The sequence below is a fragment of the Typopeltis vanoorti genome, chromosome 10 (assembly GCF_054136105.1).
Source record: "Typopeltis vanoorti isolate ZY-2024b chromosome 10, IOZ_Tvanoo_1.0, whole genome shotgun sequence".
Taxonomy (NCBI): domain Eukaryota; kingdom Metazoa; phylum Arthropoda; class Arachnida; order Uropygi; family Thelyphonidae; genus Typopeltis; species Typopeltis vanoorti.
Window position 1 is genome coordinate 74,355,835 of NC_143558.1, and position 19,162 is coordinate 74,374,996.

The window sequence follows — 19,162 nt, forward strand, 5'->3', positions numbered from 1 at the left end:
TGGGACTTGATAATATATCACCGCGTATTCTGAAGGAATGTGCCAGAGAGTTGACACCTGCCTTGACATATTTTTTTAATATGAGTCTTGCACTGGGTCAAGTTCCTAAGGAGTGGAAGAAGGGCAAGATTGTGCCACTTCATAGTGGAAGTGATAGAACTTAAGCATCAAACTATAGGCCAATCTATGTGTCAGGTGTTGTAGTTAAGTTGTTGGAGAAGCTTGTGAGAACTAGGATCCAGAAGTTGGTTGACAACAATGGTATTATCTTTGATGGACAGCATGGATTTGCTAAAGGGAGGTCATTTTAGTAATCTGCTTACGTATTACAATAAGGTGACTGCTTCCATGGACAGGGGAGAAGGATACATAGTAATATACTTGGATTTCGCAAAGGCTTTTGATAGAGTACCTCATGATAGGTTGACAGTCAAACTAGAGCAGATGGGGTTGGATATTAGATTGGTGCATTGGATTGGAGACTGGCTGTCTGATAGGTATCAACAAGTTGTGTTTGGGGGGAGCGATATCCAGGAAAAGGAAAGCTATTAGTGTTGTGCCTCAGGGCTCTGTTTTAAGGCCATTGCTGTTTAACTTGTATATTAATGATATTGGTGGAGATTTGGATGGAGATATTCATTTGTTTGCTGATGATGCAAAGTTGGGATGAACCATGAAAAGTAGAGAAGATGTTGTTGCCTTACAAGAAGACTTGAATAAATTGAGTGATTGGGTGCGGGAATGGGGATGTGAGTTCAATGTTGCAAAATGTAAGGTTTTAAAATTTGGAAAACTAAAATGGGATGCAGAATTTATGCATGCTTGGTGAGGATATATTGTTGGAGGTCGAGGAAATAAGAGATCTGGGGGTGATAGTGGATAAGGATCTGAAATTTTGGGGACACAGAGCCAAAATTGTGAAGACAACACAAAGGCTTCTGGGAATGATGCAGAGGACACTGACTTGTAGAAGTGGGGAGATTCTTGTTCCATTGTATAGAGCTTTGATTATGCCACTCATGGACTATTGTGCCCAGATTTGGTCACCTGGTTTTCAGAAGGATGAAGAGATGTTGGAAAGGGTCCAGAGGCACTGACTAAGGTAGTTTCTAACCTCTGGAATGTCGAGTATGAGGAAAGATTGAGAAGATGCGACTTTCAGAGTCTGGTGGACAGGAGGAAGAGGGGGAGATATGATAGAGACCTACAAGTTATTAAGGGGTGGTTATAGGCTCAATCCTGGAGAGGTTCTACAGAAAATAGTGGGAGATCAGGGGAGAACCAAAGGTCATCCCTGGAAACTGTATAAAGAGGGTGTGAGTAGGGGAGTGAGAAGCAGGTTTTTCATTCAGAGTTATGAATGATTGGAATGCCTTGCCTGAGAGTGTGGTGTCTGCAGAGAATTTTAGTGTGTTTAAAGCACAGTATGATGAGCCATGTGTATAATAAAAGGACCTCCTAGATAAGTCTTTGATTCCATGGGGGTCTTGGCATAATAATAATAATTGTATTTCCATTTTTATCACTGGGAACATCACTGCAATCATCTGGAATTTGACCTTCTGACACACCTTCTGAATTATGCACTTGTAAAACTTTCATACTCTATATTTCAGTATTTCTGGCTAAATAATATCTATTCAAGCTATCTTTTTACATATCAGGCTTTTAGGCTTTTTGATGTTGCTCCCACCCACAAAAGGTATTTGTAAACCTATAGTACATTTTGTACCATGGGTGGTCTAAGAATTTTTTTTTTCTATTTTATCAATTTTATATCTTTTTTGTATTTTTTTAACATTTATTTTTTACATATTCTGGAAACCCTGCTCTCAAATGCAGAAATGGAAATTTCTCAAGCCACTTCAGGTCTGCAATAAGTGGGGTGTGGTCTCACACCAGATAATTCATCTGCCTTCAGTGTACTAAAATACAGTTGACCCTTGAACAGCTGTTCACTTAAATGCTGATTTTTTCAATTTTTTTTGGAAATTTGCAACAATTTGAAAAAACTTGCAGACAAATCAAGTAGCTTAGAAGTATCAAAAAAATTAAGAAAAAGTTGGGTATGTCATGAATGCATAAAATATATGTACATATTAGTCCATTTTAACATTTACTACCATAAAATATAACAAATCTATTATAAAAGTTAAAATTTATCAAAACTTACACACAAAAATATTTACAGACTGTACATGGTAGCATTTTAAGTTGAGAGAAATGTAAACAAACACAAAGATGCAGTATTAAATCATAACTGCATAAAATTAACTGTTATTGATTAAGTAATTAGTTAAAATGAATTAATTAGCATAAAATAAAAATTTTATAATGATTCATTTATTAGTGCATAGCCTACCATAAAGCAATTATATTGCTGCTGCTTCATTATCAGTGTATGAATCATTATACCTGTAAATAAATATAAATTTCTTTTTCATATTATCTTTTCAGTTTTGATGTCTAGTGTTAATAATATGTATAACATCTACAGTGTTTTTGTATCATATAAGACGATATTGATGTAGGTACTGAAAGACAGACGATTCATCTTGTAAACAGACAGCATAAATTTATGGAGAGGTTCAATAAATACAGTATATCACTATCAATAAATACAGTACAGCACTGTATTTAGCAACTGTACTGTATTTTCTCTTTACAGTACAGTACTGTACTGTAAAAGTACTATACTTTTTACAGTACTGTAAATGTATTTTCTCTTCCTTATGATTTTCTTAATAGCATTTTCTTTTCTCTAGCTTACTTTATTGTAAGAATACAGGATATAATACATATAACATACAAAATACATATTAATCGACTATTTATGTTATTGGTAATGCTTCCAATAACATAAATTGGAAGGACAGGGGAGAAGGATACACAGTAATATACTTAGATTTTACATATACTTAGACAGACGATTGTCTGTCTGTCAGTACCTATATCAATTCATCTTGTAAACAGACAGCATAAATTTACGGTATCAATAAATACAGTGTATGAATTTTTTATTTAGCACTGTGCTGTATTTGCAGTACAGTACTGTAATATAAAGAGAAAATATCCACCAACTGCAACTGTAAATTTACTGTCGGTGGATTGGTAGAGACGGAGAGTTGTAGAGTAGGCGCCCTCCCTCAATGAGTCTTTGGACTCCCTGGAGGTGTTACGTAATAATAATAATAATAATATCGAGGGTTAAGAGAGTAAATAGAGTGGGTGTGAAATGGATGAACAGCAAAATCAAGCAAATCAGTGCTGGAAAAGAAAATGTTATGGAGGAGGTACAAGACAGTTGGTGGTGATCAGATCCATGGAGAGTATAAGGTGCAGGCTTGAAAGGTGACGAGCATGGTAAAGAAAGAAAAGATGCAGTATGAGAGAAGATTGGCTGGTCAGGCCAAGGTTAACTTGAGGGAATTTTTCCACTACATGGCAAGCAAGAGGAAGAATAATTTTCAGACTAACATTGGTGGATAGTCATGGCAGCAGACTAACAGCTGCAAAGGATATAGTGGAATTATTGAATGAGCACTTTATCAGCATATATCATACTGGTATAAATTATCCGGTACAATATATAAAAGAGAGGCAAGTGTATTAGGTGAATTGGAAGTGAAAAAACAGAGGTGTATCAGATGTCGGTTGGGTTAGATGTGAATAAGACTGTGAGAATGGATGACATATCACCACGCATGCTTAAAGAATGTGCACCACAGTTGGTTATACCCTTGACCTGGTTATTTAATGAAAGTGTTGCAGTGGGTAGGGTTCCTAATGAGTGGAAAGAGAACAAAATAGTACCACTTCACAAGCATGATTCTAAGACAGAAGTCTCCAACTATAGGCCAGTCTGCATAACTGCAGTTCTGGTCAAGGTGTTGGAGAGATTGGTAAAGAATAGAATACATAATTGGGTTGATGAACATGGCATTCTTTATGAAGGTCAGCATGGATCTGTAAAGGGTAGGTCCTGTTTTAGTAATTTACTTGCATTTTATGATAAGGTGACGAGTGTGTTAGATAAGGGAGAATCATGTACAGTGATATTCTTAGACTTTGCAAAAGCATTTGATAGATTACCAGATATTGCTGTGGTAATTTGTACAGGCTGAAGAGGATTGGTTAGATGGATCAGAGATTGGCTCTCTGAACGATACCTGAAGGTTGTGTATAATGGAGCAGTGGTGTGCCCCAGGGTTCTGTTCTTGGGCCCCTGCTGTTTAACTTGTTTGTAAACAATATATCAGGTGGACTGGCTGGGGATCTTTAGTTATTTGTTGATGATGCAAAGTTGGGAAGAATTATAAGTAGCACTACTGCTGATGCTAATTCCCTTCAAGAAGATTTGAATAGACTTTTACTTGGGACAAAAGAGTGGGGTTGTAGTTTTAATATTAATAAGTGCAAGTTGTTGCATTTTGGAGTGAAGAAATATAAGGCTGTGTACTATATTGATGGTGTCGTACTGCAGAAAGTGGATGAGATTTGGGAGTGATGGTTGACAGTAGACTGAAGTTTAGAGGGCATATTGCTAGTGTTGCAAAGGTTGCACGCTGTAGTGCTGCTATGATAAGAAGTGCTCTAACATGCAAGGATAAGGAAGTGGTTGTGCCACTGTATAAGGCACTGGTCAGACCACACTTGAACTATTGTGCTCAGATCTGGTCACCTTGTTTTCAATGTCATGTGGATACACTGGAGAGGGTCCAGAGACGAGTGACTAAGACAACATCAGAAGTTTGGAATGCTTGCTATGGAGAGAGGTTGAAGAGACGTGGATTGCAGTTTGGTGGATAGAAGGAAGATTGATGATATGATAGAGACTTTTAAGTTAGTGAGAGGATTTTATCAGATTAATACAGAGGGGGATTATAAAAAAAGTAGAAGGTGAGAGGGGGAAAGAACCAGAGAGGATTATAAAAAGAGTAGAAGGTGAGAGGGGAAGAACCAGAGATAATTTTTGGAAGTTATGTAAAAGTGTGGTGAAAAAGGATGTGATAAGTAGATTTTTTTACATGGAGAATTGTCAGTGAATGGAATGCATTACCAAAATATGTTGTTAATGCAAGGAGTGTTAAGGACTTTAAGATTCTATATGATAAATATGTTATCATTTGAATGAACCTCCCACGATCAGTTTGTCGACGATGAGGGTGTAATAATAATAATAATAATAACTTACATTTCATTTCTCATGTCATCTTTATCATCTTTGATTCCTTTTATAGTACTCTTTGCTCCATTTCTAAGCTTTTTTCAACAACCACCAGAATATTTTGCTGCCTTCCTGATGATTAACTTCTATATTCTTACCAAAGTTTTTCCATGACTTATATTTAGTTACTTTTGCACATAAATTAGCTATCTTCTCTATATACAATGCAGATATAATTGCCAGTTTGCTTGCTGGAAACTTTTGATATGTTTTCTTCTTGCTCAAGACTGCCTCTTCTTGAGTTCACTCTAGATATCTGATTTTTCTAGCCTTGCACAACACATGCCTCCCTAGAACTGAATCAGTCCATGTTTTCTTCAGAGTTTGCCACCGAAACTGAAAGTTTGGGTTCTTGTTTTTGAACACTTTCATTTTTGTCTTTAATAATATTTGTATAGTTGAGTCTAAGTCTACCGATCACCTGTAAAGGCTGACAACTTTAATTCTTTTTAAAATTTTCATAGTAATATATTTTTTCTTTTCAAAAAAGTCCCTGTTACTGAGTTGAGATCAACAATGTCCTTTGGTTGGAGAGTTAGCTGGCAGGGTTTTTCCCTCCTGGAAACTTGGGTTTTTCAACCTGCAGATAGGCAAACTGGAACACACTCAGTTTAGAAACATGCAATGCAGATAATATGATTAATTGCCCTATCATAACCAGTAATCCAGTTTCAAAGATGCCAAGTTATTTAGCCTTGACAGCCTTGAGTCTAACAGAATAGGAAGATGAAATGAAATTTTCTTTTCAGTATGATATTCATATTTATCCTGTGTAAAACTAACTAATGATCACTTCCAATTTTGAATGCCCCTGTATACTCTTGTATCCCGAACTTGTATATCACTATCAATGCTGATATAATCAGTAACACGTTTTATTTTCTTCTTTCATCTTTCTGTGTGAATTTGTGCATGTTGAATCATGGTGTAAGTGATGACTAGTTCATGTCCTGAACAAGAAATCCAGCAATAACTTGCCATTATTATTAGCTTTGCCTTTTCTTCAAATTTTCTGAAAACATTTCTATATTCCTGGGATTCATTTCCTATCCTACCATTTAGATCTCCATTGAGAACCATCGTTTCCATTTCCTTTATGTCAGCTGCCTTCTCTAATGACTAGAAAAATTCTATCACTTCTTCCTTAAGAGAACCTTCTGTGGGACAATATAAGTTTTGTTGCCTAATTTCCCATTTTGAAATTTGCTCACATCTACATGAAATCGCCTGCCAATCAAGAAGTTTATTTGTGTGTGTGGTGTGGAATACTATTGCTACTCCTTCCTTCCTTTCCCTGATCACAATTACCCAAATATGATATCCTATATTATTATGTAGCAAGATCTCTCTTGTTTTAGTGTGCTTTGGGTCAGTGATACCAGTTATGTCCACATGGTACTTCTGTAGTTCTTCTGCCAGTTGGAATTCTTTTCCATATATGCTTCTTATGTTCATGTGCCTATCTTGATTTCTGATGATGTTCAGTTTGTTCCGTTATCTGATTTTTCACTGTTCACCCTGGTTCCCTGACAAAAACATTGAGGTAGGGGGGGGGGACATTTAACCAAGCAGTCTCCCACTTGTTAAGAAAGTTCATAATGTTGTACCATCATGTTTGCTTCTTTAATCCAGTACAGAATACAGTTTGGTTGGATAACTCCTAAATTGCCAGCCCACCCTTGTTGTTCAATATCCAGCAGATATCTACCAAGAACATACCATATGAAAATGAGGATTATACATTAGATTAGAATCCTGATCAGTTCTTATCTGGAGATTTCCTGCCAGTTATCTATCCTTGACAGTATTCAAGCCGAATTTAACTTGTGGATCTTAAGAGTTGTATTGGAAATAAGATGTGATCAAAGACTGGAGACTGTAGATATGAGAATTTTGAAGAAAATGCAGATGTTAGATAGGAAGTTGCAAATACATTATTAGCATTCAAGAGTAAGCAGAGCCAGTATAAGGTGGTATGGACAATTAAACAGAATGGATAAGGAAAAGTTTGCAAAAGAGGTGATATTCAAGGATGGCAAGAAAAAGAGCTGGAGGGAAAACAAAGTCTCAGTGATGGGTAGTTAAAAAATGTGAGATCTAATAAAATTTTTGACCAGATAATTAACAGATTCACTTGGAAGACGACTGTAGATAGAAAACTGATAAATAATAAAAACTTGATTGTATTGGATTATGGAGTATGCTATACATTCTTGAGTGATGATGATGATATCTAATGAGCTAAAAGTGTGTGAACAATTCATTATTCCCTTGTTGTAAACTAAAAGAGAAAATAGTATAATATTGGAGATGTCATTCTTTCTGTATGTATTCTATATTTGTATAGTTGATGTTTATCTTTTAACCTTTAGAGTGGATCCATCAAGAATTGAAGAGGTTGGGCCTGATCGTGCAGCAGCCGAATGGCTAATTAGGTGTGGGGCAGCTGTCAAATGGAAAGATATGGAAAAGTGGCAGATTGATTATAATACGTTACCAGCTTCAAACTTTCAAAAATATAAAATTGAAGAAATAGATGCTACAGACTCAGCAATCATGGATGTTGGCTTTCCCCATCTCAGTAAGCATTACTGAACACATTAATATTGTTATTCGTAACATTTAAAGTTGATGGTTTACATTATTATTTGTATTATCTACTGCTTAAAAATTCTACCAAATATGGAGAATGATTCTCAGAATCGTTTATTATTATTATTATTATTCAGGCCTCCATGGAGTCACAAGACTCATTGTAAGAGGCCCACCCTAGAAAACACGGTCTATCATACCGTTCGTTGAACCCATTGACTGTTTTTCCTCTCACCACTCTCCGAGGCAGCACATTTCACGGTTCAACCACCCTCCATGCAAAGAAATCACTCTTTACCTTCTTGCTCACAACTTCCTTTCATAACTTTGAGGTATGGAGCCTTGTCTTTGCTCCCTCTCCCTGTTCCACAAAACAAAAGAATTCCCCAGTGTTAATCCTGTAATTACCTCTCAACAGTTTAAAAGTCTCAGTCATATCACCTCTCCTTCTATCTACCAAACTCTGCAGCCCACATTCTCTCAGCCTGTCTTCATAACTAACATTGTACAGTCCTGATATCATCTTTGTTATCTATCTCTACACTCTTTCCATGGTTAATTTATCCCCTTCAAATCCCAGGGACCAAATTTGAGCACAATAGTCCAGGTGTGGTCAGATCAGGGCATTATACAATGGAATGATAACTCTTATGCAGGTCAGAGTCCTTCTCAGGATTGCAGCAATCCTCTGGGTTACCTTCGTCACATTTGTAAAGTTTTCTCTGAATTTCAGGTTTCTATCACTCATTGCTCCCAGATCCCTTGCCTCTCCTACTTCCTCCGACCGAGTATGCAGCCTCCCATCGATGCATCCAAAAACTTTAAGACTTTATATTTAGCTACATTAAACTGTCATTCCCCATTCATTTACCCATCTGTCCAGTTTATTCAAATTCTCTTGCAGGGCTACCACATCTGCACTATTACTAATAACGCTTCCCAGCTTTACATCATCTATAAACAATCGAATATCCCCCTGCAATCCATTGACAATGTAATTGATATAAAGAGTTAAACAATACAGGTCCCATTACTGTTTTTTTTTTTTTTATAGGTCTGTTTTGTGTTATTTACAGTGGAAGATCTCTATATCAACTTGTAGGGACTAAATACATAGTGCACTATAGCAAGGTTTTTCGTCCCACTCACAAGAAAATTGGCCATCAGTGCACACACACAATTTACAAACAAAAATGCTGTTGGCGGTGATGAGTATTGATGGTAGTTCTGCATAGCAGGAAATTAAGTAGTAAGGGGGGGGGATCTTGAGATACGTATAGCAGAGTGGAGTAGAGTACCCTTCCGCAATGAGTTCTTAGACTTCTTCTGCAATTAGTTATCAGAATTAAATATTTTCAAAATAACTGAGTTAAAGAGCCAATAGGCTTCACTTTGGCGAAGTAAATTTATTCAAATTAAGTGGATATTGAATCCACCATTATTTCTTAGCCGAATAAGAAACTCAAAGATAGAAAATCTATCCAAGAGTTTCATGCCGAATATAGAAACTGTAAAAGTTTTTCTATATTTCTCCTGAGATAAAGAGCCAATAGGCTTCACTTCAGTGAAGTAAATTTATTCAAATTAAGTGGATATTAGGTGGAGTAAGCTCTCTGATCACTGTCCTTAGTATTTTCCAATAATGTAAAACACAACTCCTAGGAGATGTATGTTCCCATAATGTATAACAGCATACATCTCCTAGGAGTTCAGTTTTACATTATGGGAAAATACTAAGGACAGTGATTGGAACTTACTCCACCTTTACTATGAGTTGCCCCAGCATGTACCATCTGTTGGCTTATGCTTAGACTCACCGAACTCTTATACTTTTCTATATTCAGTATGAAACTCTTGGATAGATTTTCTGTCTTTGAGTTTCTTATTCGACTAAGAAATAATGGTGGATTCAATATCCACTTAATTTGAATAAATTTACTTCGCCAAAGTGAAGCCTATTGGATCTTGATCTCAGTAATTTAATAGTGCACCTTTTGGTGACTCGTATAGTAAAGAAATAAGCATTGTATTACTGCAACCTCAGTATTTACATCTAGGTCTACCTACTTACTGACGAGACTTGAAAAGGTCGAAACTAGTCTGGGTAGTGACCTTCTCCCATAATGTATAATGTATGACAGCATACATCTCCTGGGAGTTGTGTTTTACATTATGGGAAGGACAGCGATCGGAACTTACTCCACCTTTACTACGAGTTGCCCCAGCATGTACCATCTGTTGGCTTATGCTTTGACTCACAGAACTTTTATAGTTTTCTATATTCGGCATGAAACTCTTGGATAGATTTTCTATCTTTGAGTTTCTTATTCGGCTAAGAAATAATGGTGGATTCAATATCCTTTCAAAATAATGCTATTCAGTGAAGATTACTTCATACAAAAGTTCTGTTGAGCTGCTAGTTGAAAAATACCAAAAATTTGATTTTCTCACCAGAAAATCAAATTTTCTTTTGACTGGTGCTAATTTCATAAAATTTCAAGAAGTGTATTAAAATTATGACCCATTTTTGGCTTAGATACTCTAGACTAGAATTTCCCAAATTTTACACAGTGGGTTCGAATCCCACCGTGGGCAGCATGGATGTTTGTGATTGTCTGTGAAAATACTAGTGGTGGTAGTGAGCAATAGATGGCATTAGTGTAGATGAAGAATTGTAGAGTAGGTGTCTTAACTCGATGAATCCTTGCACTCCTTGGAGGTGTCACATACTACTACTAATAATAATAAGAAGAAGGAACCCTTTTTCCATCCTGGTTGGCCGAGTGGTTAGCGTATCTGCTCTCTAGCCAAAAGGCTGTGGGTTTGAATCCTGCTGTGGGCATGGATGTTTGTGATTGTCTATGAAAGTAGTGGTGGTGGTGGTGGTTGGCAGTAGATATTTCTTTTGTTTCCATGAGAATTATTCTGTCATATTATTCAAAGAGCTCTTTTGAGTGGTGATACTTTCATAAAATTTCAAGAAGTGTATTAAAATTATATTGACCCATTTTTGGCTTAGATACTCTAGACTAGAATTTCCCAAATTTTACATGGTGGGTTCGAATCCTGCCATGGGCACGGATGTTTGTGATTGTCTGTGAAAATAGTAGTAGTAGTGGTGGTCGGCAGTAGATGGCATGTTTCATCAAATTGTAATAATTTGTTCTTTTTCTTTTAGGATATATAAGAAGATATGTCAGAGGTTTTGAAGAAATTCAAAGACACAGAGGTGTGGGCCATCATCAAGTTTTTCGTGATGCAAGAAAACTCTGCAACTGAGATTCACCAAACTTTGTGTGAGACTTTAGGGGACTGTGTCCCAGCATATCCAACAGTTGACCAGATGCCTCCAGGTCAGGAGGACATTCCACAGCGATCACACTTGAAAACATCGATGTAGTATGTGCCATGATCTTTGACGATACCAGCTGAAACCATTGCAAAGATTCTGAGGATATCCAGGAAATGAGTTGTAGTCATTATCCATCAATATCTGGACATGCAGAAGCTCTCAGCAAAGTGGATCCCCAAGTGTTTGAATGCTGACCAAAAAGAGAGAACATGTGCTGCCATCTCAAGGGATTTTGGGTCATTTTGAGAAAGGTGGGCTCATATTGTTACTGTTGATGAAACTTGGCTTCATCACTATGAGCCCAAATAACAGTTAATGGAGTGGGAACAAAGGTTCTCCACAGCCAAAGAAGTTCTGAGCCCAAAAGACAAATGCCATCATTGTCTTTTGGGATATGGATGGTGTAATCCTCCAAGTACCTCAAAAAAAGATGAAACTGTTACATCAGCAGTTTATTCAACAGCTTTGAAAGAATTGAAGGAGCTAACGAAAGAAAAACGTCACAGGAAACTGAGCAGAGGTGTGTTGCTTTTGCAGGACAATGCACTTGTTCACACTGCTCATGAAACCCAACAGGCAGCACACAACTTGGGTTTTCAATGTCTGCTTCACCCACCCTATTTACAATATCTGGCCCCTATCTGACTACTTCCTATTCCCACATTTAAAGAAACTCTTGAAGCAAACAAAATTTACCACAGATGATGAAGTCATATCTGCATCTGAGGACTGGTTTGTGCAACAATGGAAACACTTTTTTCTCAGAGGATTGCAAATGATGCCTCAGCATTGTAACAAATGTATAGCACTTCGTGAATATGTAGAATAATGTATAAGTTACATGATTCTATGTAAAAAGTTGTGATAATCACCATGAAGGGTGATTATCACAACTTTTTAGCACACCCTCATAGAGGTGCATGAGGATGCATCAGAAAGGATCCAGAGGTGATTGACTAAGGTGGTTTCTGTTCTCTGGAATGCTGGTTATGAAATAACCAGAGAGAACATGGTTATGAAATAACCATGTTCTCTCTCTCTCTCTGTCTTTTTTATGATTTCCATTCATGAAAGGTTGTAAAACCTAAAGTATATTAGCTGTGAGTGGGCTAAGTATTTTTATATATATTTTTTTATTATTATTTTTTACTTGGTCCAGAAATCCTACTCTAGAGACCAAAAATGGAACGTTTTTGGGCCACTTCAGGCCTTCAGTAATCAGGGTGGTATTCTTACAGTAAATGATGAAATTCATCTACCACCCAGAGATAATCACAAGCATCCATACCACTGCCAGGATTTGAACTTGCACCTTGTTTTTTGGTTGAGAGTGGATACATTTAACCAGTTGACCAACCAGGCTGACAAGAACCTCATAGACAGGAGGGGAAAGCAAGGACATTACCAGATTAATGTGTGAAGAGATTTTTCATAGGATGGGTGAGAGGATGGATAAAACAAGGGGTGGGGAGCATCCCCAGAAGCCATATATAAAGATATATATATACAGTCATACCCCGACTTGCACTACCCCGACTTACACGAATCCAGAGTTATGCAGTTTCTTATATGTACGTATACCCGTCCCACTTCACGCCTCACCACTAGTCGTATCTTTCAGGCACCAGCCGCATTCGCCAGTGTCACATGCTGTGAACAAGCACTGATGTGTTTCTTGCAGTCTCCATTCATACACGATTTTTATAGTCTACAAACCTTGCGATTGTTTAATGTTATTTAAGTATAAAGAGCTAATAAGCTTCATTTCGGCAATGAAAACATTACTTAAATTAAGGGGATATTAAATCCCACATAGTTTTAAAACCGAATAAGAAACTCAAAGATTGGAATCAGAGAGTTTCTTGCCGAATATAGTAAACTATAAAGTATCGGCGACACTAGCGTTAGCCAATGCAAGTGATCCTAGTACGTAGTACAATACCAGGGCAACTCGTTGCAAAGGTGGGGGAAGTTCAGATCGCTATTCTTAGGTATTTTCCATAATGTAAAACCACATTTCTTATTCGGTTTTAAAACTATGTGGGATTTAATATCCCCTTAATTTAAGTAATGTTTAATGTTATGTTCTTGATAAAAATTTTATTACATAAAAAATAATAATGTCATCTAAAAGAAGCAAGTCCGATTCTTCTACAGCTAGCAAGCAAAGAAAAACATTGACTTTGAAAACAAAACTCAACATTATTAAGGATTTTGAAGGCGGAATGAAAATTTTTGATCTAGCAAAGAGGTTGGATCTACAAGAATCCACAGTAAGAACAGTCATAAAAGAAAGGTTTACAGATTTTGGAGGACAGATTCTAACAAGGAAAGAATTGTAGCCACAAGGCAAGGAATAAAAAAATCATTAGCTTGCTATGAAGAAATTTTGCATGACAAGAAAAAGACATTATACCGTCAGACGAATCTATTAGATTTTATGAAACCATCGATATTGAAATAACTTTCTTTTTTTTATGTACGAAAAACTACAATTATGATTATATTTCTTAAAAAATATAGGTGTTTCTGTAAACCTTTGGTCCCAATTGTATGTTTGTATATATAAATTACACAAAATTATACCCCAGTTACGCAAATTTGACTTACGCACTTTTTGTTGGTCCCACTTACCGCGTAACTTCGAGGTTTTATGTATATATATATATATATATATATATATAAAGCCATTGTATAAAGAAGATATGAGCAGAGGAGAGAAACAGGTTTTTTGCATTGAGAAAGGTTGATGAGTAGAAAGCATTGCTTGAGATTATAGTGAATGAGTTCAAGGCAGTTCGTTGAGGTATGTAGGACCAACTACAATGAGTTTTTTTTTTTTACTTTATGGAGGTTTAATAATAATAAATACTAAATTTGAATAAAATCCATTCAGCTAAAGTATTAATGATATTTTTTGTCATCTATCTGGGATCATGGGAAGAATTGCATACTTTCACAAATTATTTAAACAAATACACTATCTGATAAAAAAAATATCAGGTTGCTGCTCATCTCAACTCTCACTGTAATGTGAAAGACATTAATATGGAGTTGGTCTACCCTTTGCTGCTATAACAGCTTTCAGTCTACCAGGAAGGCTTTCCAATTGTACATTGTTACAGTAATTCTATTCCATTATATCAGAAGAGCATTAGTCAGGTCAGTCACTGATGTCAGGCGATTCAACTTGGCCTGCAATTGGTGTTTCAGTACACCCCACAGGTGTTTGATGTTGTGGAGATCAGGGCTCTGTGCAAGCCAGTCAAGTCTTCAGCACTCATCGCATCAAACCATTCCTGCATAGCCTCTGCTTTCTAGATTGGGGGGGGGAGACACTGTCATGTATTAACATGACAGTGGAAAGCCTTCCCAAAAGATTGAAGGCTGTTTAGCAGCAAAGGGTGGACCAATTCATATTAATGCCTTTCACATTAGAGTGAGAGTTGGGATGACAGGAGGCATCCTGATATTTTTGATCAAATGGTGTATTTGTTTAAATAATTGGTGAATGTGTGCAATCCCTCCTGTGATTCTGGATAGAACCATTGCCATAAAGTTGGAAGCACAAAATTGTCTATAGTATCATTATAAGCATCAGCTTTAAGATTCTCTGTCACTGGAATGGGGACTTGGCCCAAAACATGGAAAACAGCCCCAGACCATGATGCCTCCCCACCAAACTTCAGACTTCACACAACATTCATGTAGGTAGTGTTTCCCTGTCATCTGCCAAACCCATACTCATTCATCAGACTGCCAGATGGTGGAGCATGATTCATCACTCCAGAGATGCAATTTTGTGCCTCCAGAGTGAGGTTTACACCATTTCACCTGATGCATTGCTCTTGCTGATGTTAGGTTTTTGTGTAGTTATGTGGCCATGGAAATCCATGTAGTTGTGGTGCTAATGTTGCTCAGAGGCATTTTGGAATTCAGTAGCAAGTGTTTCATTTGAGGAGAGGCCATTTTTTCATACCACCCACTTCATCACTCTGTGATTTTATGTTGCCTACCAGGTCATAAGTATTATTATTATTATGGGCAACTCCAAGGAGTCCATAGACTCATCGAAGGAGGCCCTAACATCATGTCAAGAACAATTATTCGACATTCACACAGTATCTATCATACCTCGCCTTGAACTCATTCACAGTCACCCACAACAGACTCTGGCAGCTTATTCCACTCATTCACCACTCTCCGAGTAAAAAACCTAACTCTAACACCCTTGCTAACCACACTCTTGCCCAGCTTCCATGTATGGTCCCTAGTCCTCCCACCACCAGTCCTATTCTCAAAAATATCTTCTGAATTAATCTTATAGAAACCCTTCAGTAATTTGAATGTCTCAATCATATCACCCCCTTTTCCGTCTATCGACCAAATTTTGCAACCCACAAATCTTCAACCTGTTCTCATAAAGTTCATTCCATAGACCTGCTATCATCTTGGTTACTCGTCTCTGGATCTTCTCCACCTCCTCCCCATCAAGAAGAAACCCTGGTGCCCGTATCTGGGCATAGTAGTCTACATGAGGTCTTATCAAGGCTCAATACAGAGGAACAATAACCTGTTTGTCTCTGCTTGTTAAAGTATTTTTCAGCAACCAAATCCCTGGCCTCATCAATCTCCTGGAGTACGATTCCACCAATGTGATATACTGCTGCTAATCTTTTCACCCCCAAAATGCATAACCTTACATTTTGCCACATTAAATTGACATCCATTCTCCTTAGCCCAGTACTCCAAACTTTCCAAATCATTCTGCAAAATTTTGACATCCTGTGCACTCACTATTGCTCTACTCATCTTTGCATCATCAGCAAACAAATGAACAGTTCCTCTCAGATCCTTTCCTATATTGTTAATGAACAAATTGGACAGTAGTGGTCCAAGAACAGAACCCTGCGGCACACCACTAATCACAGGCCATCTTTTGGACTCTACTTCTGAATAAACCACTCTCTGATATCTCTCCATCAACCACCCTCCTATCCATCTCGCCAACCCTATATCCATCCCCATATGCTGCAGTTTACTGATTAGAATTCCATGTGGTATCCTGTCAAAGGCCTTAGCAAGGTCCAGTAGGACTGGACTTGGATTATGCTGTGGTTGTTTCTGGGCAATTCCCCAACAGCCCTCATGGTTAACTCTGAGTTGTTGCAATGGTAGAATCCTATGATAGTGCCACATCGAAACTCACTGAACTCTTCAACATGCCTCATTTTATTGCTATTATCTCATGAAGATTGCAAGATCATGTTCTTCCTTTTATATCTGTATGAGCGATGGTTGTGATGCATATCTCCTACTATGAAGAGGGGGGGGGGGGTTCCGCAGATATTTTCAGATAGTTTGTCATTAGATAGTTTATCATGGATAAATTATCTCATCATAATTTACATTCCATAATGAAGTCTACACTGAATTTAGAAGAAAATAGTTTGCTACCTTATCTGAACATTATTGTTGTTCTTAGATTGAACTAAAACAAGTTAGCATGTGTATTATACAGAAAGAAAACAAATACTTGTAGATATCTATACATCGAATCATATCATCACCCCACACAAACAGATGGTAGATAGACATTAAAGAGTAGTGCATGTGCCATATCAAGTAACTGCGAAAAAGGAACATGAAAATTAAAATATATTAATTATTATTATTATTATCCCAAGACTTCATGGAGTCAAAGACTCATCTAGGAGGTCCTTTTGTCTCACACACACACACACACACACACACACACACACACACACACACACACACACACACACACACACACACACAGCCCATCATACCGCACCTTAAACATACTCAAATTATCCGCAGACACCACACTCTCAGGCAAGGCATTCCAATCATTCACAACTCTGAATGAAAAAAAACCTGCTTCTCACTCCCCTCCTCACACCTTCCTTATACAGCTTTTAGGAATGACCTCTGATTCTCTCCTGATCTCCCACTGTTTGTGTAAAATGTCTCCATCATTGATCCTATAACAGTCCTCTTCCTCCTATCCTCTGTAAATTGCATCTTCTCAACCTTTCCTAATATTCGACATTCCAGAGATCAGAAACTACCTTAGTCAGTCGCCTCTGCACCCTTTCCAACATCTCTTCATCCTTTGAAAACCAGGTAACCAAATTTGGGCACAGTAGTGTCCTCGGAGTCATTCCCAGAATTCTTTGTGCTGTCCTCACAATTTTGGCAATGTATCCTTTAAATTTCAGATTTTTATCCACTATCACCCTAAGATCCCTTATTTTTCCCAATTCCAACAACATATGTCCACCAAGCATAAATTCTACATCCCATCTTTGATTCCCAAATTTTAAAACCTTACATTTTGTAACATTGAACTCACGTACCCATTTCTGTGCCCATTTACTCAATTTATTCAAGTCTTCTTGTAAGGCCACAACATCTTCTCTACTTTTCATAGTTCTTCCTGACTTTGCATCATCTGCAAACAACTGAATATTCCCATCCAAATCTTCCCCAATATCAATATCTCATACAAGTCAAACAGCAATAGCCCTAAAACAGACCACTGAGGTGCACCACTACTGACATTCCTCTTCCTCGATATTGCTCCCCTCATACACAACATGCTGATACCTATCAGATAGCCAGTCTTTGATCCTCTAATGCACTAATCTAATATCCAAATCCATCTGCTCTAGTTTGAATCAACTTATCATGTGGTAATCTATGAAAAGCCTTTGTGAAATCTAAGTATACTATTGTGTATTTCTCTCCTCTGTTCAACGAAGCTGTCACCTTATTGTAATAAGTCAGTAAATTACTAAAACGTTGTATAATGAAACCTGTGAAGCATTCATGACTAAACATACTCACGTAACCACAGTAATAAGATTTTTAACAAGTAAATATTTTGGCCTAAGTATCATAGGGCATCTTCAGTACAGTTAATTCAAACAATACTAGGAATTACATACAGTTAGGACACATGCTTACAATGGAATCCCTCTATGCATGCAGTAGTGTGTTATAGAATTAAATTAAAATATAGCTGAAAAAAAAAGATTACATTAAAATGAAATAACATATAAAAATATTCTACACAATTTAGGATGACAATTTTCCAGACTTTAGGGATAATAAGAACGTCATTACGGTTGAAATTAGGTCTGTGACGTAGGGCTTCAGCACTTTCTTTATATAAACGTTCATTTTTATATGATGATCTATGTAGAAGTTTGGTTTTCTTCCAATGGATCCTATGGTTTGGGTTTTTAATTCACAGATGGTTCTACTAAGGTAGAAGTGGAGGAATTTTTTGATGCTTTAGAAAAAGCAACTGACACAATGAAAAAGGAAAAGTTGGTCCTTGTTGGGGATATAAATAGCAGAGTAGGAAATGATTGTCAGGCATACAAAAATATTTTGGGAAAATTTGCAGAAAAGAGCAAAGCTAATAATAATGGCAAATATCTGTTGGATTTCTGCTCAGGACATGGACTGGTTATTACTAACACCATGTGTCAACATAAAAATGTGCACAAATTCACATGGAGAGAAGAGGCAAGGAATAAGAAAAGTCTCAATGACTTTTCTTACTCATTGCCTCTTGTTATTGTTGATAGCGATGTTTTCTCCATGGTGTGGGACACCAGAGTGTACAGAGGATTTGAAATTAGAAATGATCACTATTTAGTCTTGAGCAGGATAAAATTGAATTTCATATTGAAAAGAATAACATGTAAGAAAGTTTTAAAGCGAATAAAAGTTGAGCAGCTCTCAAATGTGAACTGTAGACTAAAATACAGAAAGATTATTGCAAAAAAAATGAAAGAGTTTCAGAAGGAACCAAACCTTGGAGATTCAGTGGCAAGCCTTGAAGAAAACCCTGATTGATTCATCCAGAGAGCCATGGTGAGGTTGTCTGCAAGGATAGAAAAATCAGAACGTCATGGTGGACACAGGAAGTTAAAGAGGCAGTGAAGGAAAAGAAGAAA

The 19,162-nt window shown here is 37.1% G+C and overlaps 1 protein-coding gene across 2 annotated transcripts in view; it reads left to right on the top strand.

The window, feature by feature from the left end:
* The window catches only part of LOC150102512 (ATP synthase subunit s, mitochondrial), a 74,159-nt gene that overhangs the window by 25,105 nt on the left and 29,892 nt on the right, over positions 1-19,162 (top strand). For both annotated transcript variants that reach the window (XM_090399100.1, XM_090399101.1), the window contains exon 3: positions 7,600-7,808. In XM_090399100.1, the coding sequence (XP_090255226.1) occupies positions 7,600-7,808 (209 nt within the window). The remainder of the gene's footprint in view (positions 1-7,599; positions 7,809-19,162) is intronic.